The sequence below is a fragment of the Prunus persica genome, chromosome G1 (genome assembly GCF_000346465.2).
Source record: "Prunus persica cultivar Lovell chromosome G1, Prunus_persica_NCBIv2, whole genome shotgun sequence".
Lineage (NCBI taxonomy): Eukaryota > Viridiplantae > Streptophyta > Magnoliopsida > Rosales > Rosaceae > Prunus > Prunus persica.
The window spans coordinates 10786770-10812683 of record NC_034009.1 but is presented as its reverse complement, the minus strand read 5'-3'; the positions used below and the strand labels follow the sequence as shown (position 1 = coordinate 10812683).

At 36.5% G+C, this 25914-nt stretch overlaps 4 protein-coding genes across 4 annotated transcripts; 2 read left to right on the top strand and 2 right to left on the bottom strand.

Annotated features, from left to right (window-relative positions):
* LOC18789069 lies at window positions 1258-2611 on the top strand. The gene is made up of 3 exons (XM_007226679.2): window positions 1258-1654; window positions 1764-1915; window positions 2073-2611. Exons 1-3 carry the CDS (start codon window positions 1492-1494, stop codon window positions 2355-2357), a joined length of 600 nt encoding a protein of 199 aa, XP_007226741.1. The 5' UTR covers window positions 1258-1491; the 3' UTR covers window positions 2358-2611.
* On the bottom strand, window positions 2721-6548 carry LOC18790711 (mitochondrial thiamine pyrophosphate carrier). The gene is made up of 8 exons (XM_007222517.2): window positions 6146-6548; window positions 5817-5977; window positions 5424-5540; window positions 5163-5274; window positions 4812-4939; window positions 3889-4041; window positions 3319-3468; window positions 2721-3139 (listed from the first exon to the last, which is right to left on the bottom strand). The coding sequence occupies exons 2-8, from the start codon at window positions 5931-5933 to the stop codon at window positions 2921-2923; spliced, it is 996 nt and encodes a 331-aa protein (XP_007222579.1). The 5' UTR covers window positions 5934-5977; window positions 6146-6548; the 3' UTR covers window positions 2721-2920.
* On the top strand, window positions 11591-13082 carry LOC18790181 (protein SRC2). The gene has a single exon (XM_007224240.2). It carries the CDS (start codon window positions 12016-12018, stop codon window positions 12892-12894), a length of 879 nt encoding a protein of 292 aa, XP_007224302.1. The 5' UTR covers window positions 11591-12015; the 3' UTR covers window positions 12895-13082.
* LOC18792297 (CAP-Gly domain-containing linker protein 1) lies at window positions 17851-20147 on the bottom strand. The gene is made up of 7 exons (XM_020559840.1): window positions 19742-20147; window positions 19609-19647; window positions 19363-19416; window positions 19177-19230; window positions 18408-18461; window positions 18252-18323; window positions 17851-18172 (listed from the first exon to the last, which is right to left on the bottom strand). Exons 1-7 carry the CDS (start codon window positions 19805-19807, stop codon window positions 18047-18049), a joined length of 465 nt encoding a protein of 154 aa, XP_020415429.1. The 5' UTR covers window positions 19808-20147; the 3' UTR covers window positions 17851-18046.

The window sequence follows — 25914 nt, the reverse complement described above, 5'->3', positions numbered from 1 at the left end:
TGTCCTTGTCCCTTAATTTGTAGAAAAATGCTAGTAGAAACGAACACGGCTACTGGTGTTCACAGTGAAAGCCTCATTTACAGTTTCATTGATTTATCAAAATTACAAATAATAATAATATCAATAATGTTGGCTGAATCTAACAATTTCATTGAAAATTCATTCTACCCACATTTTGAGATGCAAAGTGAAGTTATTTTTTTTCTTCCTTAAAACATATCTTCAAATTGATGAAGAGTTGGTCCATTTAATCACTCATGTTACATGGTGAACTGTATATGCAATTCTATTAATTTTGTTTTATTTTTAAGATCAAGCTTGTTTTGTGTGAAACCAACTATTCTGCAGATTGTTATGTACTGGATGGGTCATCATGTTCTTGATTTGGCTATCTAGCAGTTTAATTTTGGTTTTCTTTTTTGACATCATAACAAAAAAGTAAAAAAATTGACAGGGGGAGGGACCAAATAGCAAATGGACATGCCTCAGAAATCAATTTTCTAGTCTGTTGTTTGTTATAGTTTCTTCTTAGGTCAAATTGCAGATGTTTTATGTGGTTTATTAGAATTTTCGCTTTCATCCCTATAGACATAGTGCGTGTGTGGTTTTTTTTTTTGTTTGTTTGTTGCATTTTCATTCCCTTAGCACCATTAGTCTAATCCTTCAAACTGGGGTTTTCATGTCAAACCCATCATCTTCAAGCTTAGTTTCGATTATAGTTCAATATCCAAAACTATAGGTGTTCCGATAATTGTAATTTGTAACAATAGTTTTCAAATAGTATAAAAATGTGAATGAGTGATAAACTGATTTTGATTTTTAAACCTAATCTAAATATTCTCAAACTTTCAACATTTAACCCTAAGAAACTTTTGAAGCACAACGCTCTATCATATGAACATGAAAATCAAAACTGAAAATAAATTTAAAATACGAAAATAATGTTTTTTGAAAACCCCAACTTTATTTTTTTATTTTTTTATTTTTTTAATACAGATAATAGTCTAAACTTTATTTAAACAAGAACAAATAAAACAACTCAAAATTGAGTTTTTCAAATAAGAAGATGTGCTCAATAATAATAATAATAATAATAATAATAATAATAATAATAATAATAATAAGATGTGCACATAAATAAATAGATGGAAAAATTTCGAGAAAGGTGAGAGAAGGGAGCGAAAATGCAAAAAATAAAAGAAATGGGGGCATGCCATGGTAATTTTTGGTATCTTGTGTAGGACTATAGGCCAAGTAGCAGAAGCGAGACGTGTGTCCATAAGGAGACCACCACGCGCCACTCCAGTGTGTACTACTTACTGCTCCATCTCCATTGCTCTTCAACTTCATCTTCATCTTCATCTTCTGCTCTCCCACCTCCTGTTCCAATTTTCCAAACCCTATATTCTATTCATTAAAAAACTAAAGAGGGTTTTTCTATTTAATCAAGATTTTTAGGAGAAATTAGAAAATACGAAGGAGAAATCGGCAATGGGTCAGGCACTTCGCCGAGCTGCTGGAAGAATCCGACCCTCTTCCAGCATTGAAACGACGTCGGCGAAGCCAAAGACCGTTGTTGTCGATAAGCGGCCTCCTCCTCTGGGCCCCACCGAATCGGCGGAGATCTCCAAGGCCGGCGACGCTCTTAATTCTGGTATATAAAGTTGTCGCCCTTAATTTGTCCCTTCCCTCTTTACGCGCATTTTTTCTCAGCTCAATTTCATTACATTTACGGCGTCGTTTTCGTTGGTTTTTGTCTGAAGATGGTAGTGCAGCAACAGCAGCAGAAGCAGAAGCAGGAGCAGCCAACGTTGAGAATGTGCTTGAAGAACGAGATCCAAGCTACGACGCCATGCTTAATCAAATGGTGGGTAGAATTAAATCAAAGCCCGGAGGAAAACTGGAGATGGGTGAGGTCAGTTTCTCTGTCTTAATTTCTCATTTTAAGTTTTGTAAATAGTTAAAATTCAAACTAAGTAGCTCCAATTGGGTCGTTGAATTTTAGTTTAGTTTTTAGATTGTTGCATTTTATATCTTTTGGTCATGTAATTGATGTAATTGTGGTGCTGCAGGCATTTGTGGTGGAAAAGTATAAGAGGCCTCTACCAAAGCTGAGAGATACAAAGCCAGATTCAGGCAGGTACGAGGAGAGGCCGGCTGCTCCAGGAACTCTGAATGTGGCGCAGCTGCGCCACATAATCCTCCTCCATCAGGGCAAGGCTGAGGATCACAATGGCCCCATGGAGGCGGACCAAATCGCCGACAAGTTCCGGGTTGATGTCGCGGAGGTTCGGAGGATCTTGCAGTTTGTGTCACTGCCCCCAGAGGACAGCAGCAAACAGAAGAACAATCCTTGAAGAAGACACGGGCAGATAACTTTGGTGTCTACCATTCTCCTTTCATCACTGGCACTACTGGTTGGGTATTCTGTTGAATAAAACTGGCTCGCATACAGATATGAAAATATCAGAGAATCTATACTTTGGCAGCATCTGTAACATGTAGGAAATTTTGTACCTAGCATTTGGGTTCTGAGAAAGGCAATTACCAAACTTATATAACTTTTGTTGAGGTATTTGATTTGAACACAAATTGAGAATCTGTTTCATGTTATGGGAAAGTTTTATTTTGTTTTATAAGTTCATTTTGAGGTAGTAAGTAACCAGCTAATTTCCAAGAGAAAAACAAAAAGAAACAATTCAATCATGACTTAAAATGCTGATGCAAAAATCTTGGTGCTCCAAATCTCAACTTTCATCTTCAAACATTTTGCTGTCTAATTACAATCTTATGGCCTGTAGTCGTGACAAAAATAATGTGCCCACTTCCTTTCCTTTGAGGAGGGCTTTGTAAGGTCTCGAAGGACAAAAGAATCGCATAATCCAAAAATAATATCTGAAACTAAAAGTGAACGGTTCGATCAAGTCAATGCAGACTCTAACCAGTCTGATGTATATTCATAAGCCACAAATGTTACAGCGCCAGCAGGAGCGGCCTTGACCGTCGATGGAACTATTCCCTTATAAAGACCAGCCCAGCCCTCCTTCTGCAATATTCTTCGCAAGGCATCAAACATGTTTCGGTAAGCACGATGCTCTACTCGAGCCCCATATCTTGGGTGCCTCTGTAGTCCTTCAATCTGCAGGGATAGAACAAGAAGATTCATATAACCAACCTCATTGCATTAACATGAAGGCATTTTGATCTACATTTCCCTTCCGATGTATTCTTCGGGGATGATTGCTAAACAGCATGAAAATCCAGATTAACTGAAAGTTCTAGAAGTAGAGACAGAGCTCAGGACGTCTAAATATCTACCTGGAATCTTTTCTTGACCACATCAAGTGGATGACAGACAAGTTTGGCACATGTCCCAGCTGCTAGACCACAGAGGAAAAGCTGAAAGCTTGAGAGACCATCTTCTCTACTTTGTAAGTTTGTATTGGAGGATCTATACAGGTTCCATGTCTACAATGAACACAACAAAATACGTGAAATCTTACTATGACTGGCTACTGTTGTCAAATAGGTTGTGCATTAAGCAGAAAGAAACATGCTGCAAAATATGTTCCTCAATCTAAGAACCCTCCTCACAACACAAATACATATTGGAAGCGATGGACAATTTTATTCCAATTACTGACACTATTTGAATTCAAGTATTAAAACTGTCATGTTTTACAACTAGCTATTGAACTTCAAATCATGGTGAGTTTGAAAGCACGTGCACACAGCATATACATACAAAGCTGATATCAACCAAAACATTTACAAATCTGATTACCTAGTCTAAAAGATATAGTCCCATCCCATCAAGGCATGGGGACATAAAGTTATCTACTTCATACCCACAGAAAGGAAAATGATACAGCAGAACCAGAACCTTACCATGGTCCAGCGCTTAAACGTGTCATATGTACCAAATTGCAAGCCTGCATAAGGAATAATCTCAACCAGTGTTGGCGACAATCCAGCATACAATCCTCGAAATCCACGAGTTTTAACTATTTCCACCAATGCAGTCCTCATAGTTGGATACACCTAAATCAAGGTAAAATATTAGTACGGTCCTATTATGCCAAAGAACTCTTCACATTGGTGTTTTCGCAGAAACCAATTTTAAAGATGGCTTGAGTTAGGGTACTAATATTTATTGGTAATATAGCTTTAATTACTTCACAATTACACGAAACCCCAAAGAAACCTCATAGTGAAAAACAAAAATGACCCGCTAAAGGTTGTGTAGTCTAAAAGCTGTATGCAAACCAAATCCTCTGAAAGACATAATAGGCCTGCAAAAAAGAGGCCCACCAGGCCTGCCTAAATCCCAAAAGTGTGTCGAATGTCTCGGTCAACCAATTCTTTTTGCAATTAATATACAGTCATGCACCAGGGTCTCAACCCAAGCTTGGTCAAACCAACCAAGCTTGCCCTCAGCAAATTCTCAAGACCACCACGCCAAGAACTATCCAATCCATAAATAAGCTACAGCATCAAGTTTGAAACTTCGGCCATTAATATATGAAAAGCAGTAGAATTACCCATGGTAGACAAGAAAGCAATTTAGAACACTTGATATTAAGCACTTTTCAAAGCTTCTGATTGCATAAAGGACAGCTCATTTACTGTAAGATGCAGAACTTTGTAAGAAATTAAAAAGAATAACATGGATCTAAGATTCTAACACTAACTCCTATGCTCTCAGATTTGCGGTTGCAGTCATGGATAGTGAAAACCAGTTTGAAAGTTAATGTACACACATACACGCACACACTTAATAATAATTCAATGCATTAGCTGGAGTTCTATACCTTAGGTTCGCCCTGTGAAGCTAATAAGGTTCTTAGAAGATCAAATGGATATGATCCGACAGTGGCTGCACAACCTGCTAATGCTCCACTGATGTAAGACAAATAAGGACTCAAATATATGTGATCCTCTGCATCAGAACAAACAAACAAACAATCACGACATATAAGAAAATGGGGGAACATCAGATATAACGACATCCAAAGTTGAGTCCAAGGGTTTCAAACAAATGTTGAGTCCCAGTTACCATACCCTTGCTAGAATCACGTACTATTGAAATTAGTATTCCAGTGAAGTGAAGACTTCACATAAGATAACATCGAAGGAGAAGATATTGACTATTCTCAAAGTACCTGTCTTGGAGGAACCAGCAGCAAATGTTTTCAACTGGTGTAACACAGCAAATTGTATAGCGGTATACGGCATAACCATAAGTAGAGCTGGGACATTGCCACGCCAAAAGCCCTGTCATAAGAAATTCTCAGAATAAAATTTAGAGAAAACGTAAATTTCCTTGCAAAACAGAATGAAATCTCCTTCTATAGAATGCCACAAGGAGCAAGTGGATAATGATTACATTGCAAGTTCCATGATTAGAAATTGATTCACTGTACCGGTAAGCCTTCCTCTCTGAAAATATCCCTTGTTGCCTGCAACATCCCAGTATATTTTGACGGTTGAGACAAATTTTTACGAAGCAAAGCCCATGAAGTGGTGGGCTCCAGTTGAACCTATCAACCAAAACAAAGAACAATTTCTTCAATTCACCACCAACCTTTAAAATATAGACCGGAAATAAGCATACCCCAAACTCCAAATTGATAAATAAACATTCCCAAAACCCACTACATTTTGCTCAACAAATATCCTTTTTTCTCACTTTCATTTTACCAAGTCAACTTATGCATAACTTACAAATACAAAAACAAAAATATGGATTTTCTACAGTAAAAAACAAGGCAATGCTCAGAAACTGCAAAAATTACTAACTGCTAAGTTTCACGGACCTGGAATCTAATCTTAATAACGTCGAGCGGCGATGTAACTGTTCGCGATATACCACCCGCGATTAAACCCGCTGTAGCATCAATGAAAGCTCGCTTGAGCTGCCCTGTCTCTTCCATTGCCAACAAAACCTCCCTCAGGTAAAAAATCTAAGCTTTATCACCTAACAAATCAATACCGTTCAAATGCAATTCAGTTGAAACACCAAAAATCCAATTCCAAAAGCAAAATCGACGAGCACATTAACAAAATCCAAGAACCTGCTAGATGATTAGGGTTCCAATGAGGAAATAATACGCAAAAAAAGGTAAAGTTGAAAAGAGAGAGGAACCTGGAGAGGGCAAAACCGGCAATGAAGAGAGTGGGGGCACCATTAAATTGCCTTTTGCCGCCTTATTGGATTGAGAGAGCAGAGAGAGGGAGGGGGCAGAGAGAGAAAATAGACAGCGGCGACCTGTAAGAAAGAAGAGGGAGGGAGATATTATATTTTGGTGGGCGGTGTTTTTGTGGGCCAGCTAGATAGTCGGGTGGGCAACGGAAGCCCTGCCTTTCTATTTTCACTTCACAGAATCCTTCCCGTCCGCCAATAGTGGTCAATTTTAGCACCCACCTGCCGCACCATATTTTGTTATTTTATGAAACCAGATATTTGTTTCGATTTTTTTCATTTTCGTTTTTTTTATTTTATTTATTTATTTATAGTAAATAATAAGTAGCATGGCCCAATCTCGTGTTACGCCACCATTGTTAAAGACGCGAATGTGTTCCACATTTTCTTTAGAGCGGTCAGTTTGCAATTATTTGTTTTGTTAAAAGATGAGAAATGCAAGAATCAAAGTCTTACCATAAACGTGAGTCATGACAATAAAATTTGATGAATTTTATGATGACAATAAAATTTGATGAATTTTATGTCACGTGGTGTATCAAATAAATTTAATGGCTTTTTACGAATATTTTAAAAATATAATCATCTATTAATTGTGTAGTAGAGATTCACAATTAAATTATTTCAAAACTTAACTAATCAAGAATATGAAGAGTCGCAATGAGTCGAATATATATAATTAAGGGTTAATAACCTAAATGGTCCTCTAACTATTGCACCAGTATCATTTTAGTCCACCAACTAAAATTTTCAATTCAAACATCCTTAAACTTTTTATTTTGTACCAAGATGGTCTATCCGTCAAAGTATGTATATTATTCAGTGAAATCGATGGACAAAACCGTATTTTTAGGTGAGTATCCTCCTGTAAAACGACCAAGCCAACGTTGGCCACATGATTGCCTTTAGAATCCTCCCGGCTGGCCATGGATTCCGGTAGGTATTGCTAAAATATGAAAACTATGAGAGAATATTTGTTTGTGGGAATTTTCTATGTATTCTTCTCCTTGTAGGAGGTCATATTTATAATACAACGAAACCTGAATGAGCAAGTAAATAATAAATTCCTAAATCTATTTGCAGTAGGAAATCAGGAATTAAAGTAAATCAATTACAATTATAATAGGAATTCTTACTGTGTAAGGAAAGTAAGTCAATATCCACAAGTCACGCCAACACTCCCCCTCACGTTGGTGCATAGATGTCGCCAATGCCCAACTGATCTAGTGAATTGTGGAATGCTTTACTGGAAATCGCCTTTGTCAAAATATCCGCCAATTGATCCTCGGATTTCACAAAAGGAAACTGAAACACTTTAGCCTCAAGCTTTTGTTTGATGAAGTGTCGATCCACCTCAACATGTTTAGTACGATCATGCTGAACCGGATTCTGTGCAATGGCTATAGCAGCCTTGTTATCACAAAAGAGATTCATTGTGGATGTAGGTTTATACCCAAGTTCAGTAAGCAACTTTCTTAACCAAAGAAGTTCACAAATCCCTTTAGTCATGCCTCTGAACTCGGCTTCTGCACTGGATAAAGCTACTACATTCTGTTTCTTGCTTCTCCATGTCACCAAATTACCTCCCACGAATGTGAAGTAACCCGATGTGGATTTTCTATCTGTTACATTACCTGCCCAATCTGCATCTGAATAACCATCAATATTTAGATGACCATGCTTTGAGAACATAAGTCCTTTTCCAGGTGCAGACTTCAAATATCTAAGTATCCGAAGAACTGCATTCATATGGTCTTCACTTGGAGAGTGCATAAATTGACTGACAACGCTCACCGCATAAGCAATGTCTGGTCGAGTATGTGACAAATAGATCAATCTTCCCACTAACCTTTGGTATCTTTCTTTGTTAGTTGGAACTTGATCCGGATATTCTCCAAGATGATGATTCTGAATAATAGGAGTGTCCGCAGGTTTACAATCTAGCATTCCTGTGTCTGTCAACAAGTCTAAGACATATTTCCTTTGAGAGAGAAATATGCCTTGCTGCGATCGAGCCACCTCAATTCCCAAGAAATACTTGAGTCCACCTAGATTCTTCATCTCAAACTCCGTAGCCAGATAGTCTTGTAGCTATGATATTTCCTGTTTATCATTCCCAGTAATAATCATATCATCAACATAAATTATTAATGCTGTTACCTTCCCTTTTCGATGTTTCAAGAACAAAGTATGATCTGAGTTGCACTGTTTGAAACCATTATTCTTCATTGCCATGGTGAACCGTCCAAACCATGCACGTGGTGACTGTTTCAATCCATACAATGCTTTTCGTAACCTGCAAACTGTTCCAGTCTGAGTAGTATTATATCCAGGAGGAATGTCCATGTACACCTCCTCCGTGAGTTCGCCATGTAGAAAAGCATTCTTTACATCAAACTGGTGTAGTGGCCAATCTAAATTAGCTGCAAGGGACAATAAGACTCTGACGGTGTTTAACTTTGCAACGGGAGCAAAGGTTTCTTCATAGTCTATACCATAGGTCTGTGTGTACCCTTTTGCCACAAGTCTTGCCTTGTATCGCTCGATAGATCCATCTGCATTGTGTTTTATAGTAAACACCCATCTACATCCGATAGTCTTTTTTCCTCTGGTATAATCTCCAATGTCCAAGTCTGATTTTTCTCAAGGGCTTTCATCTCCTCTTTTATAGCTTGGACCCACTTAGGATCTTTCAATGCTTCAGAGACCTTGGTTGGAATATGGATAGCAGACAACTGATGCACAAAAGCCTTAAGTGGTTCAGACAGCTTCTCAGTGGATACATGATTTGCAATTGGATACTTGGATGTCTTGCCAATATCAGGTGAATAACGGTTTGGTGGCTTCCTACGATTTTGCCTGAAAGGTAATTGATATCCAATAGTTTTATCATCTAAATGCACAAGTCTAGTAGGAGTAGTTACCTCAAGGATATTCTCAAGAGATTGGTCTATTGGTACTGTTGAGTTAGAGGAGGGGTCTTCATCTTGTTGTTCTGTATTGTCTGTAAGTGTGAGACTCGGATCAGAAATATCTTTGCGCATGCTAAAATATGAAAACTATGAGAGAATATTTGTTTGTGGGAATTTTCTGTGTATTATTCTCCTTGTAGGAGGTCATATTTATAATACAACGAAACCTGAATGGGCAAGTAAATAATAAATTCCTAAATCTATTTGCAGTAGGAAATCAGGAATTAAAGTAAATCAATTACAATTATAATAGGAATTCTTAGTGTGTAAGGAAAGTAAGTCAATATCCACAAGTCACGCCAACAGGTATCAGACTCCACCGCCATGGATGGGTACTCATTGCGCGGCTCAATGACGTTTTCCATTGTGCTGTTGACAGGGAGGCCGATACTGCTAGCATCTCCTTTGTTATTTAATAATTTCGTAGTGCTGCTGGTGTGATCACTTTGTTGGAAGGCGGGGAAATGGAAGGCTAAAGGAGTTGCACAAGGGGTTAACAGGAGTAGAACAAGAAAGAACTTTGGAGAGTGCAGTGTGATGATGGCAGCCATTTTTGTTTATGGGGAAGAGAGTTTGGAGCTCTACTAAAATAGAGCAGATTGCAGAGCTAATTTTCCAATTAAAAACAAGATTTTCAGCTACAGGACTTAGACCTAGTCGACTGACCTCTATGCAAAGGTATTTCGAAACTAGGGACACCAGGACTTTCAGCCTTTGTTTCTGCTATATTCTTTGTTTCTTCTGGGAACTTTTTTTCATGTTCAATTTCAAAATCCGATTGCCACAAATTTTCCCAGAAAACACTTGAATTTAGCACCCAATCTTTAAGAAGAGCATCCACCATTAAGCAAAACACGCCCACTTTACTTTTCCATGAAAGGAATCCACTTTCGATATTATAACCTTTTGAGGTTTGAAAGCGCCGTTGATATCAAAAATGGCCAACCTTCTTTCTCTTTTGAGATCACAAACATACGAAAAATATAACAAAAGGTATGCATGACACCAGGAAAGCAGATCTATAAAAGAAGATTTGTTTTAGAATTACCCAAATTTTCACCAAACCATTGCATGATCACACTCCCGTATCCCCAAATCCAACAAGAAAGCTCTCCAATCACACGACCCCAAAGAGCTTTCGTTTCTCAGATCAAGCTTGGATTCAATGAAACCAAACAAGACTGAAACAAAATGCATGAACAAAAGAAAAGGCCAAATTACAGCACACAGAATGGGCACCTAAAAATAAAAGAAAAAGCACACAAAAGAAAAGCCCAACATTGGCTTGTTCGTTTTACAGGTGGACACTCACTTTAAAATACGGTTTTGTTCCTCGATTTCATGGAATAATACACAGACTTTGACGGATGAACCATCTTGGTACAAAATAAAAAGTTTAAGGACGTTTGAATTGAAAATTTTAGTTGATGGACCAAAAGGATACTAGAGCAATAGTTAAATAACCATTTAAGTCATTAACCCTATAATTAATATTTTATACATTATAATTGACAAAACAAGGGTTTCCCTTCATATACCACTTCAAATTTGCCTTTGTGTCATGTTCAGTATAATAATATATGGACAAAAAAAACAAAAAAAAAACTAGAACTTAGGGTAGGAGTTCCATGGAAAACAGTGGAGGCAAAACAATACAGAAGCAGGCCCAACAAACCCAGATTTCGTAAAGACTAGAGAAGCCCAATATAAGAAAGAGCCCATGAGAAGCCTTAACCCCACTGGTATTGGCAGGAAGATGGGCCTGCAAGTTCCCGAGGCCTCGTTAGCCTCTTTCTCCCCATTTACCATGTAAGTAGGAGTTTCTACATTCCTGCTAATAATAGTGTGACATGTATACAAAATTTTATCTTTTTGTGTTTTTGATGAATTATTTTTGTATATGTATGTGATTCACATAAAGAATGAGTATCTCTTTACCGAAAAGGAGACAAACAATATCCGTCTATTAACTTTTATTTTTCCAAGCATTTACATTTCAAAGTCTTATTACTTGAATACTAACTATTCTCTCCGAGGGTAAAAGTATTACAAGCAAGCGACCAAGAAGAAGGAATCAATTTGAGATGGACTTCTCCGTAGTTGATAGCGATGCCCAAAATATGTTCAACTTTGGATGCAACTACCCCTTCTTTTCTCTGCTGTATCCTTCTCCCTTCTTATGGTGTAGTGTGTATGGTGCTCAAAACAAAGACTAGTCAACCAAACCTTAAGCATTTTTTTAGGTCATTTGTCGTTCACTACTTTTCACAAAGCTGATTCACATATGCATTTTTGTTACTAACAATATGAGTTGTATACAACAATGTATTTATCTGTTTCATCACGTGAATTGATACATAATTATATGTAGTTGGTTGTATTAAAAGAGAACTTGTGAAAATATATAGTTGATTCAAACCCCACTTTATCTATTAATAAGTAATACTAGCTAACATCAAACATTTTTTTGCCATATTTTGATCTTTTTTCTTTTTCTTTTTTTGGATTCAACTGCATCACTAAACTTATTCCCTCTCATCAAATATACCTTACTTTCCCTGTCTCTATCCCTAGTACTTCTAGTATTATATATTATTATTATTAAGCATATTGTTAATTACGGTATCTCTCATCCCACGTTCCCAGCAATGAGCCATGCCTCTACTTTTCATTCTTTATACAAAAGGAAGCTTTGACCTTAGCCAACTAACCTAAATCACCTTTCACAGGAGTTGACCTAATCTTTCAGACTTTCACAATATAAACATTTCTACCAGCTTTTCTCTCTCCCAAATCCCAACCTCACCTCCAAATTCCAAGCCCATCTCCTCTCTCTCAAAGATGGAGCAGAGAACCCTAGAACTCGAACTCATCTCAGCCAAGGACCTCAAAGACGTCAACTTCATCTCCAAGATGGACGTATACGCCGTCGTTTCACTCCAGGGCGACGACTCGCACGGCAAGCAGAAAACTAAAACCAAGGTGGCGAAAGACTGCGGGACCCACCCCACCTGGAACTTCCCCATGAAATTCACCCTCGACGAGCTTCTTCTCAACCGCCTTAGCCTCGAGTTCAAGCTCGTCTGCGATCGCAGCCTCGGCGACAAAGATATAGGCCAAGTCGTCGTCCCCGTTAAAGAGCTCTTCGACTCCGTGGCGGCGGCAGCAGCTGACCCCAACTCCATGAAGTTCGTTGCTTACCAGGTCAGAAAACCATCCGGAAAACCCAAAGGCGAACTTCATTTCTCCTACAAATTTGGCGACAAAGTCACCGCCCCAGTGACGGCAGCGCCCCCGAAGGGTTATGAGTCCGTAACAGCAGCGCCGCCGAAGGGTTATGAGCCCGTGACGGCGTATCCGATGGTCGGGCCATCGGCGCCGACAATGACGGGATACAGCGCTTACCCGCCTCCAGCTGGCAGCTCAACGGGACCGCCGCCACCACCTGAATACGGGTACCCACCACCACCTCCGGGATACGGATACCCCCCGCCACCGGGGTATGGGTACCCGCCTCCGCCGCCGGGGTATGGATACCCTCCGGTGCAGCAACCCCCGGTCCAAGAGAAGAAGAAGAATAAGTTTGGGATGGGGCTGGGGGCTGGATTGTTAGGAGGGATGCTTGGTGGGATGTTGATCGGAGATATAGTATCTGATGGTGGTGGTGGTTGTGGCGGCGGCGGTGGATGTGGTGGCGGTGGCTGCGGTGGTGGTTTTTAATTTTCGGGTGTGGTATGTTTTTTAACTTTTTGTTTAGAGTTGAAGTTTTGTTTTTGGATTGTTTTGTTTGTATTCGATGGTAAAATTGGATTTGGACTTTTCGTCAATGGGAATGTAATAATAACATTTATCTTTTTTTTTAAAAAATAATGTGACATGACATCATAAATGCTTTATATTTGTAGTTTTGTTTCTTTGTCATTTTATTTTTATTTATTTTTATATTACTTCATTTACTTAATTTTACAATATAATTAAGGAAGTAACTCCCATTTGGATTCAAATAAAAATACTAGAAAATCAAATTCTCACCAAATCAAAATATGAAAAATCCGTTTTAGTGTAAAATATGATTTAGGCTAAAAATGATGGCTCATTAAATAATCAATATATACTAAATACTAAAATCCCCTAAAATCAAGTTTTCTTATTTGATGTGTGAGAAATAAAAACTGCCAAAAATTATCTTGAGAAAATGATTTTTTCAAAAACCCATTTTTCATACTTAGTCTATATTTTTACATAAAACAACTTTTCATGTATGATATGAATGCATGAAGGAATCTAAGGTCAATCTAGGTAAAAAGTCTTAGATGTTCAATCTACTATGGTGTTAAACCCTATTTGGTTTATGTTAAAACTTATTGAAAATTAGTCTATGGAATCATGAACTAGCTTGGTTTATATGATTTAATGTTTACTTTTATTTCTAGAAAGACTATAGAAATTGTAAGTACCCAAAAAAAAAAAAATCATTAAATTTTAAGCTAATAACTTTAGCTAGCCCACCCATTGAAAAATTCTTGATTCCACCCTTGTATGCTCATTATCATTTTCAGTACTTAACACGTATTCATAAGTATAACCATGGTTACATAAATCAAAGTAAAATGTTAACCATGTTTATGTCTATGAATACATTTCAAGTATTAAGAAGGGTAATGAGCATACACCTTAAGTTAAAGTAATGAAGAAAAATATTTCCCAAAACTTAGAGGGTAATTTATTGAAAGCTTAAGTAGTACACTGGGGGAAAAAGAACCTGACCCCGATCAACAAGGCATCCTGAATAGAAAATACAAATACAACGGCTAGCCTCTCAATTTAAAATCCCAATTCCCATTTTAAATGCTTAATTTGGGGAAATCCCCATTATAATTGCACTCAAGTAGCAATTATTTTGTAACCATCTTATCAGTAATGTGAAAATGAAGACTTTTAAAATAATGTACATGTCATATTATGTATGTTTTTTTTTTTTTTTAAGTTTACATATATTATGTATGGTTGCACACTCAAGGACAAGCATTTTTCAGGTCAAGTATATTTTTTTCCTTCTCCTTTTGGAACCAACTCAAGGTCAAGCCATTAATCAAATATGAAAGGGTGTTATTGCTTGGCCTATTATTCTAAAATTAATAAGACTTTGTCCTCCTCCATATATATATATATATATATATATATGTAAATTTTCTTATGATGATGTATGAATATTATTATCGTGTGAACATCATGTATTTCTTATTATCTCTTTTTGATTTCTTTTCTAATTACAATGACATTCGCACGATAAAATCTAGAAGAAAAAAAAAATCTATATATGGTCAAGAATATCTTGCGCCGGCGAGAATAGTATTATTAGAATATCAACCTCTAATTGGCTGATTATTTTGTTGCTTTCATCTGAGGGTGAAGTGTATGGAAGACAACGTCAACTTGGAATTTTGGCATTATTTTAGCACATAGTTTTTTTTTCCGGTCGTAGAAGCACATAGCTTGTATACCAAACCAAAAGCAAATTACCTTTTTTCTAGAAGAAAAAATGACGACACTAGGATGCCATTTTCTAACACGACACCGCCATAAGTCATTGCCCAATGTAGACACTTGGATGCAAGTTGAAACCCGCCAATTTTATGGCCCATTCTAATCTAGAGCTTCAAATGAGGATTGATTCCTAGATGGAAAAGCTAGAAGCTCCCGCTCAACTCTTCAGTAATTAAAAAGGTATAGTAATTCCAATTAGATTTTGAATTTTCGAACTCTAAACAACCTTTATTCCTAATATATATATATATATATATATATATATATCTTCTTATATATAAAGTAAAAGGCAGAGAATGGTGAAACATTCCAAATACCAGAAAATGCCATTGGTTAATGCAAACATTAAGAATTCAAATTATTAATTAAATGAGGATAATACGGTAAATTCATATTTTTTCATATTTTAAAAAAGAAAAAGCAGATAATGGATCCTATTTTTAGGGAACACAACTACCCATTATTTTTTTTAATTCTAAAATAAATTTAAATTTTTTTAAAAAAAAGCGTCTCGCAAGCGCGGAAGCGCGTGCGGAGAGGCTAGTATATATAAAGCAAAAGACAGAGAATGGTGAAACATTCAAAATACCAGAAAATGCCATTGGTTAATCCAAACATTAGGAATTAAAATTATTAATTAAATGAGGATAATATGGTAAATTCACATTTTTTCATATTAAAAAAAATATAAATTAAAACAAAAATCAGATAATGGATCCTTTTTATGGAACATAACTATCCATTATCTTTTTTAATTCTAAAATAAATTTAATTTTTTAAAAAAAAAGCCTCTAGCAGGAGTGGAAGCGCGTGCGAAGAGGCTAATAATACTTACTACAAATAATTTAAGAGAGAGGTTATTTTAATTTTTAATAATTCATGACTTGCTATATGGGACTAACTTCATCCGAAATTCTATTAAAAAATTTCATGTGTCATGCATATTTTCTCTACATCCGAGGGTATTTCAGTAATTTAATACTAATTTTAAAATATATAAATAAAACCATAAACACAGAAAATCATTCAAACATGACAATAATTTGTGGAACACATGCACTTATGTCAGGCTCCACAATAGTTTGAATAAGAAAATTAATTAACCTTTTTTTTTTTTTTCGTGCAACGCCTGTAAATGGGAAGCTAGTTTGGTCTTGGTCTTTTTTGTGACAGCACCTAATCTGTTGCTTCCTAAGGACGTTGAATTCAAGTTCAGACTTACCCGCTCAGTTGTCTACCAACAACCACAATCTCTCAAAAAACAAAGAAAGATATACAAATAAGAGAAAGGTAGCTTGCAAGGAAGTTGTAACTTAAGTGATTAAGAGTATTTATTTATATATTTTTGAGGTTCTATATCTGATTCCCAAGAGGCAGTACAACAAATTTAGATTCAGAAAATAACGCAACTCAAAAGCAATAAATAGACCTAAGACATTGACAATTCGTATTCAATCAACAAAAAAGAAAAGGAAACAAAAAAAAGCTACATTCAATTTAATTTCCTCTGAATTTTAGATATAAATATTCTAACGACCCCAATTTCTTTTCATTATTAAGGTTCAGGGAAACTAAAATCAAAATACTTGAATGTACCAGTGCTGATGAATGGGCTCACCAACCACCTTATTGACTAGAAAAACTGTCCTGCAATTCCTCTTCCTATATCACGTCACGTGACTCTAGTGTATATAAGTTTTTCTTTTCATCGACTCGAGTATATCACTCGTTAAGTGACTACTTGGTCACGTGACTCCAGTATATGTAAATTTTTCACTCTATCGACCCAACCCAAGAGTCAAAGCCACATGTGGTAACTTCACAAGTTACAACCCCAGTTTCAGAATGGTGTCACTACTTCTCCCTATCTGCATGCAAAAAACATTAACAATTGTTGATCTAATCCAATTGCTTGATACAAATTTTGTGGACAAACAACCTTGAGGGATTAAACCGTTAAGTAAACATGCTATGTTTTGCAAAACACTAAGGGCCTGTATGGTAACGTTTTCAGAGAATGTTTTTTGAGAATATTTTCAGAGAATGAAAACAAGAAAACAAATTTGCATTTTCAGGAAATGAAAATGCGTCTAGTAGATTAATTAAAAAACATCTTTAGAAAACAAAAACAATGAAAACGTGTCTGGTAGTACAAATTTTTTTTTTTTTTCAGGTGTATTGTTGCTAAAGTTCTAATTTTTTTTTTTTAAATTATGATATTTTTAGAGGCTAAAATTATTATAAACAATGAAAAAAATTAAAGCTAGAAAACTATCTTATGTACTTTCTTTTTTCTTTCTTTTTTTCTTCTTTTTTTCTTTTTTTTTCTCTTTCCTCCTTTTTCCTAATGGTTGTGGTGGTTTGATTGGGTGATGATGGTGGTTGAGCTGGGTATGCGGTGGTTCTTCTTCCTGTCTCTGTTTTTCTTTTCTTTTCTTCTTCCTCTGTATTTTTTTTTCTTAGATTGGGTCGGAGAAGATGGTTGTTGTTCCTGTTGGTGGGTTTATCGTTTGTCAAGCGAGAGAGCTAGAGTTGTTGATGGGATGCATTCTTGTGTCTTCATAAAACACTGAAAACGAAATCACTGAAAATAACTTTTTTTTGTTTCAACTTTTGTTCACAAAGTTACTTTTGTTTTCAGAAAACGTTTTGTGAGGGAAAACGAAAACGATGGACCGAACGTGTATTTGTGAAAAACAGGCTCTAAAAACATTACCAAACGGGCCCTAATTAGCTAGTGTGTTCTGTATCTTTAACATTACTCAAAAGAAAAAACCATAATCTAGTAAGGACCGAAGGAAAATTGATGCTTTGCATTTTGCACCCAATTGTAACACTGATCGCCCAACAACACACCTATTTTTCTTATAGAAAGTCAAATTGAAAAGTATTTGTGAACCATGAAATGGTAGCATGGATGCAAGTTCTAATGGAACCCCATGATCCCATTGATTACCAATTACACCGATAATGAGTATTAATTGATTAAGCTAATGAGTATTAATTGATTAAGCATTCCTAAAACAAGAAAAAGTAATTCACCTCATATTGAATGTGTATTGGCAATGGAAATCCACAAATGAGAGTAGAAGAAAAGCTGCATAGAGAGAGAGAGAGAGAGAGAGAGAGAGAGAGAGAGAGAGCTGCTTAAATTGAGAATACTGGGCAAAATTCTACATAATTTGATTCAGAAAGAGAGTTCATCACTATTGCAAGACAACAACAAGGTTGTGGCAAGTTCTAACTAAACCAACATATCAACCCCATAGATTTCTTTCCCTTCAGGAATAAACATAAGCCATGCATGCTCCAGGGTAAAGCCTATCTAGCTTTCAGCTTCTTTAGTCCCAAACTCCTTAGTTGAAACATTTGACTCTTTGTCACCGTTTTCTTCAACCACAGTATCTTGGGTCTCTTGGCCTTCTTTTTTATCTCCTGAGACATCCTGCAGCTGCGGCAATTAATAAAAAGTAAATTCAGCTCTTGTGGTAGTTTTTTGACTCCAAAGACACAGCAACAGGTATACATACCCCCAAGTTTCTAAGACTAGTAGTAACATCTTCTTGCTGCTGCTGAAGAGTGGTCCTCAGTTCTTGGAATTCCTAATTTCATTTCAATAAATCAATTTACACAACATTCACATATGAAAATTAAACTTGGACAAATTTTGCTGGAGCAACACTTACTGATCGAAGCTGATCCACTTCAGTGTTGAGTGATTTCTTAAGTTCCGAAAGCTCCTGCATTAAGGAAGAGAAAATTGCATCAAGAGTTGCGCATGTTCAACAATTGCAACAAGCCATATACTTATGAAAAAGGAAGTTTCAGGTCCAAACAGAAGAGATAGTTCAAAATATAACCCTAAACTAATCGGAAGAGACACCAACCTCTGTGGCTTTTCCAAGTTTCAAAATAGGAAAGAAGGCATTGGTTTATTGACGGGTGTTCTTAACAGGTGAGAAGTATCCCCTCTCTCTCCCTCTCGCTCTTACTCTCATGCGCACACCCACACACCCACACACACAATCAACATCAACATCATTAGGTAAGTTATGGAGGCAGAAAGTGATTAGAAATGCTAATTAGTCAAATGCATACCAAACAACTTGACATTCATTGTGGACCAGTAGACAATCAATAACCTAACTTCAAATTCTATCTCTTAAAGAATCCTTCAGTCAACAACACTGTGATTTAATAATGTTCCAATAAAAACTTCGATGAGTTAACCCTACAACTAATCATATTACGATCCCATAACTAAGAACTACACAGATCATGGAAAATGCCAAAGAACAAGCAACCAAATCTACATTAACCACTCCTATAAGCAAGAACAAATCATCCCACCAAGATGAACTATTAATGACAATGCCGTGTGGCATAGAAAAAGGAATCCAGAAACCCACATGCATGCTTTTCAAGTGTGAAGAAACACAGTATATAAACACTTACATCGCGGTAGACCTTAACTTGAATGTCCAATTTTGACCTCCAACTTTGCAAATCCTAATTACCCAAACAAACAGATAAACAAGTAAGCAGTTAGCCACAAATTTAAACTCAGACCTTTTTTTTTCTTTTTTTACAAACTAATGAAAAAAGGAAACAATCAAGAGAGAAAGTATTGCTCAGTTTCACCTGCTTCAACCCTTGAATTCTGCCAAGCAGCTCAGACCTCGATTCATTCAATTCCTAGCAACAAACACAACATTGTGGGCAAAATTAAAATGAATACCAAACATCTATTTCCAGTTCCTTGATAATGTTGAACCCAAAGTTAAAATCAGTTTTCTAATTCCCTCTGTAAACATTCTCAGAGCCCAAACAGAACATATCAAGCATAATTTAGAAAATACTTGTAAAAAATGGAGCAAAACAAGTTACCGCAATTTTGGAGCCAAAGGGGGTCAGATTCTCCTTCGTCTGCAACCACAAAAATTTCAAGTTAAAGCATTCATAAAAGCAACACAAATTAAAGAAATTTTGAAAGAATAAAAAGAGAGGAAGAGGAGCGTACGGATGAGAGTGGAAGAGGAGAGGCAGGGAGAGGCGGGGTTGAAAAATCAGAAGAGTTGACGGCCATTTGAGATCAGCAACGATTTCTTGAGTTTGAATTTTGGGGTTTTGGAGTTTCAGTGGGAGATTCAGTGGGATGGGAGGGAGGAACAGCAGAGAGAGAGAAAAAAAAGTTAAATTTTGAATTTTGAAGTTTTGGAGATGTCAAAGACGCTTTGACTGTTTGAGAGAGATGGGGTAGAGAGAGAAAATAGACAGCGGCGACCTGTAAAAAAGAAGAGGGAGGCAGATATTACATTTTGGTGGGCCAGGTAGATAATCGGGTGGGCAACGGAACTATTTTCACTTCACAGAATCCTTCCCGTCCGCCAATAGTGGTCCATTTTATATTTTATTATTTTCTGAAACCTCATATTTGTTTCGATATTTTTCATTTTCGTTTATTTATTTATTTATTATTTCCTTATAGTAAATAAGAAGTAGCATGGCCCAATCTCATGTTAAAGACACAAATGTGTTCCACGTTTTCTTTAGAGCGGTCGTCTGCAAATAATTTGTTTTGTTCATTAGAAGATGGCAATCTGAATCTCTTTGGTAAGTCTTCAGATACAACGACATGGGAGCTGACTGACCTCCTTCAATCCAAGATACGGTCTTGAGGCACACCAGCATTCTGGGCTAGCGTTTTGGACTTTGGGCCTTTGCTTCTCCATGTACTAAGGAGGAGATCCTCGAACTCCTTTGTCCATGTTCTTACGCAAGCCCAATTACATGTTTTTTCATATCTCAACTTTTTGTTTAAAACAGTTTACTAATTTATAAGTTCATTAATTCAGGGAAGAATTTATTTATTTTAGTTTCACGTCCTCCTTTCTTTTCTCTCTCTCTCTCTTGTCACTTGTATATCTATTAGAAGTTGATGACTAAAACTTATCCATCATAATTCCACCGTTTTTAAAGGGATTATAAATAATCCTCCTTCATCCTCCAAGTTTAGACAATAATATCCATATTATATATACCTTGATTGCACATGAAATGTACCCACTTCGCTAATCTTGTATACAAGAAGACTATAATCTATATATATAAAGCAAAAGGCAGAGAATGGTGAAACATTCAAAATACCAGAAAATATCCTTGGTTAATGCAAACATTAAGAACTAATAGTCCTGATCTCTTGGATCACAGGGGTCCAAGAAATTTGTGGTCACTCACCGTTGGATGTAAATTCAACGGTTCACTCACTCTTGCACTCATTTTAATAAACTTTTTTATACCATTAGATTAATATCCAACAGTGGGTGACCACAATCTCTTGGACTCCTGTGGTCCAAGAGATCGGGACTGTAAAAACTAAACTTATTAATTAAATGAAGATAATATGGTAAATTCACACTTTTTCATATTTAAAAAAATTAAAAGAAAAAGAAAAAGCAGATAATGGATCCTATTTTTATGGAACACAACTACCCATTATCTTTTTTAATTCTAAAATAAATTTACTTATTTTTTTTTAAAATCCTCTCGTAAGCACGGAAGCGCGTGCAAAGAGGCTAGTGAAGAGTAAAAGTAAAGACTTATAATAAAGAGTTCCTTAATAACTGTCCGAATCCTAAATTCAACCTTCTCATTATAACCCCTTACTTTTACCCCTCGTTTAGAGGTGTCAAACGGGTCGGGCCGGCCCAGCACGGCACGAGTCCAGCCCATTTAAATGAGGCACGGCACGGCACGAGCACGAATATTAATGGGCCGTGCTCGGCACGGCACGAAAGCTTGGACTGGGCTGGGATTTAAAAAAAGGTCCAATGGACCGGGCCGGCCCGTGGCCCGACATGAGACGGGCTTAGCCCGAGCCCGCTCCAAGCACGGCACGAGCCCGAGCCCGCTCCAAGCACGACACGAGCCCGAGCCCACTTAAATCATCTACTGCATTTTTTCACTACCAAGTTGGAACTTGGAACAGCAAGTAAATAAAATAAAATAAAAAATATAAAAAATTGATGCAATGACCAATTACTTACCTACTTAAATAATGGTTGGAGTTCCACTTTTTTTAGCGAGATCTGTCTTTCCAAGTTTGAATTTTTGTTAATTTCTTCTAGCTTGGAAATCGGGTGAACTTTTTAGCTGGTTTCTCACTCTGGTGTGGTTGCAGGCATTGGATACTTTCAACACAGCAATTGTTTCTCCTATCTATTATGCTATGTTCACCTCTTTTACAATATTTGCCAGTGCAATAATGTTTAAAGTATCATCACATGAACATGTTGTGTTTGTGTGTGAGTCTTTGTTATAAATCTAATGTATGTAATCTTTTGGTAGGATTATTCTGGTCAAAGCGTGACCAGCATAGCGTCAAAACTTTGAGGGTTCATCACTGTGTTATCTGGAACTGCTATATTGCATAGTACACGAGGGCCAGATCCACCTTTAATTACAGGTTTGTATGTTGATGATCAGACTGCATGTCTTTTTGAAGATTTATGATGCTCTAAGTATCTTATTTTACTCCAGAAAATAATTAAATTTTTTTTCGGTTGACTGATGCAGGAACGTGAGATGACAAATGCTGATATTTTACCCGGTGTCCTAGATTAATTTTATTTTTCTTTTTGTGTAATTTGGGAGGGTAGTGGTACTCTTTTTCCTTGACCGGATTTTCCTCCTTTGGGGGTTTTTTAAGGCAAGGTTTTAACGAGGCCACATTTTTGCCCTCCACCTTTTTCATATTGTTTTGGATGTTTGATTATTAATGTTTTCAAATAGTTCATCATTCCTTGCTTCTAGTTATATGTTTTATGTTTATAATTTTAATTATCTAGTGGGAAAAAAAAAATCAAGTAAAAAAAATTCAAATTAAATGGGCTTGTTCTTGGGCCCGAGTATGGCCCGAGCACGAGCACGGGCACGGCCCAAGCACGGCACGGCCCGTTTCAATATGGACTTGGGCTTTGGGCCGGGCTGGGATCAATGATTTTACTAAATGGGCCAGCACGGCACGGCCCGATAAATTAAATGGGCCGGCACGGCACGGCACGAATACATTAAAGGCACGAGTTTAAATGGGTTGGGCCGGCCCGGCACGGCCCGTTTGACACCTCTACCCTCGTTATAAAAGTTGCCGTGTAATCCTCCCTAACAAATAAAGCGGGAGCATCCATTGCATGTACTTTTGATGTATGAAGCCCAATTTACTTTAATAAATTCATTAGTCCACTGAATGTGCACCAAATAATTTACAATTATAAGAAGGGAATACAACCAAAGATAACGTCAGGTTCCATAGTATAATTTACTAATAATATAATAAGAAAACAATTCTAAACTTTTTTTAATTAGTAGAATTAGAATAAAATGATCGATCTTGTCATTTTCAGTGAATTTGGAATATGATTAAAAGAATTAGCTTAGCTCCCCTTAATTTTTGTTCTTATGAGGGAATTGATCCTACATTCCAAATGTTTATTACTTTATTCTCAAAATCACTGTAATTGGCCTAAATCCATCTTTCTAATTCAAAGTTAGGTATAAACTAATACTAGATAAGCAAATCCTTCTCTAATTGCTTTATTTTATTCTCTTTATAGCAAAGTTCTCTCTCTATAAATCTCACCAGAAGATAAATTCCCATTGATATCTTCGCAAAACACTCACCCTTTTAAACACCCAAATACCCAATGAATTTTTATTGTATTATTATATAAGTATAATGGAGAATAGGTTCACTACACATGCATGAAAAGCCATTCGTAATTTATATTGAAGATACTACTAATTAAATTAAGTGGGATAATCATTTGGAATTACTCACTTTAAGGGGAAAAAAGTGTAACGAAGATTACTAGGCACTCCATTTTCCTTTACACTATACATGGTATCCACTTGCCTCTCCACTAGGAGAAATCAAGGCATGTTGCTCTTCGTATAGTACTGCGTATTTTTCTTTATAATAATGTTAGAAGAGATATCAAACTCAAATCTCGCTTAATTATAAAGAACGGAGAATATACATCTTTCTGACATATCACCGACCTCATTAGACGGTCATCTATAATCAAATTATGTCCTAATCTTCACTCATAATTCATTCAAATGTTGTGCCTCAAATTCGAATCATGATATATACATAGTCATAGTTATATGCACTTATACGTGAACAAGGAGAGAACACATAAACATGGTGCTTGCTCCAAATTTATTACTCTTTATAGCAGAAAACCAACAAACTGCCTTTATTTGGTGATTAAGAGAGGTCGTTGCTTTTCTTTAAAAGGTGATATACAAATATCTTTCTTAGTTAAATGGAGGACCTGAAAGAAGAAGGAAAAAAGGAAAATTGGCTTTTGTAGAGGACAATCACATGGGCATGTTGACATGTTGTATATGTGTTACAGGAAATAGAGCTTTCCATACTTTATGGAGACTCATATATACATATACTTACTGACACTGTGATGATATATAGAGGGTTAAAGCCAAGCAACTACGCACGATGAAAAAAGCTGGTCGGGCTATAGAAATGTTCCCTCAGATAACTTGGAATTCCCAGAAAAAAGATTCAATTAAGATAACTTGACATTCTTAGTGTTTTTTTGTTTTTGGACTACTGAATGTGTTTTTTGCCTTATTTTTGTTCTCTGAAAATGAAAACAACCCCTTAAAACGTTACCAAACGGGACCTTAGATTTGAGAGAATCATAAGGTGGGAATTGAGAAATTTCCCTTTTATGGGGCATCACTTGTATATACATCATGATGGTCTCGATGCATTCCCTTGGGTTTATTCTTTCGTGGGTGAATTGAAAGTTTCTAGGCTAGGCTTGATGAAACACAAGTAGGAATAACGTTCTCGTAAGTTATATCCATAATGTTCTCTTGTCAGACTTGCGTTGTTAATGAATTTGTTAATGAATTTGAACTATATATATATATATATTATGGCAAAACCAACATGATCAATGATCTATAGATACAAAGTTACGACATAAACATATTACGTTGACAATGGTAAAGAGAAATTTCTAGAAGACATTGCTTCATCAATGATCTAGAAATAATAAAGGTGATTAATATTCTGAAATTTTCTAGAAGACATTGAATAGTACTTGGGTAAGGAATTTGAAGGAAAAAAATACTTAGAAAAATTGGGGTGGTCCAACCAAACTATGAGATTGAGAGGAATATGAAGGAAGATGTGACAAAATTGGAAACCCAATTAAGCAGAGCTCATTGTCATGAGAAGGGAAATGCTGGGTTTGGTCTGGCTGGGGTCCGTGTCACAGGGCCAAGTGGCTGGGGGAGGAAGAAGCAAAATCTAACAAGGGAATGATCATGGCACTGTTGAAAAGAGAATGTGTGTCCTAAAGGGCAACAAACTCCATGCATATATCACACCATCTATCCATTGGTTTGGTTTGGTTGGGTTGGATTAGATTCTGCTGGAATCCATATAACTGCTTTTTTGAATTTCCTAGCTCCTAATTGTTGTTGGTTACTCCCCCTCAGACACATACCATAATTTCCTAGCTCTAAGTGGCTAGCCAAAATAGAAAATGCAAATTATAGAGGTCTCTTCATATAATGCAAATTAAGATCAAGATGTTGACATTACCTAATTACCTAATAGATAAAACAAGACGGGAGAGAAAAATTTACATACACGTACGGGAATGTCACTATGGTTGTATCTCAATCAATTACATACTATCATATAATAAAAAATTATAAGATATAATTAATTTAAGATACCGACACATTGACATTCCCGAAAGTTGTTTTATAGCACATGTGTAACTAGTGAGGCAAGTAGCTAGTCAACAGTTAGGCAGAAAACTGCACTAGGGGGGGGCTGTGGGGGATTCACATTGGTCATCTCTACAAAAAGTGAATTATATACTGAACCCCCAAATATCCCTCCCAACAACTAGAGTTGAGAATCCTTTTCATTTTGGTCCCACCCGTCACAGCTCATTAGTCATCTCTTTGCCACAACCATTCACATACTCTGGAAAAAGATATTAAACTTTTATGACTCTACAATGCCTTGAGCATCTCAAATTTCCCTCTTGCAGAAATTTTATTCCATGACCGTCCAATTCTCCTATATTATATATTAATTAAAATCCACACTAATTCTCTCTTTTCTTTTATTCAAAGTGATACTTCAAA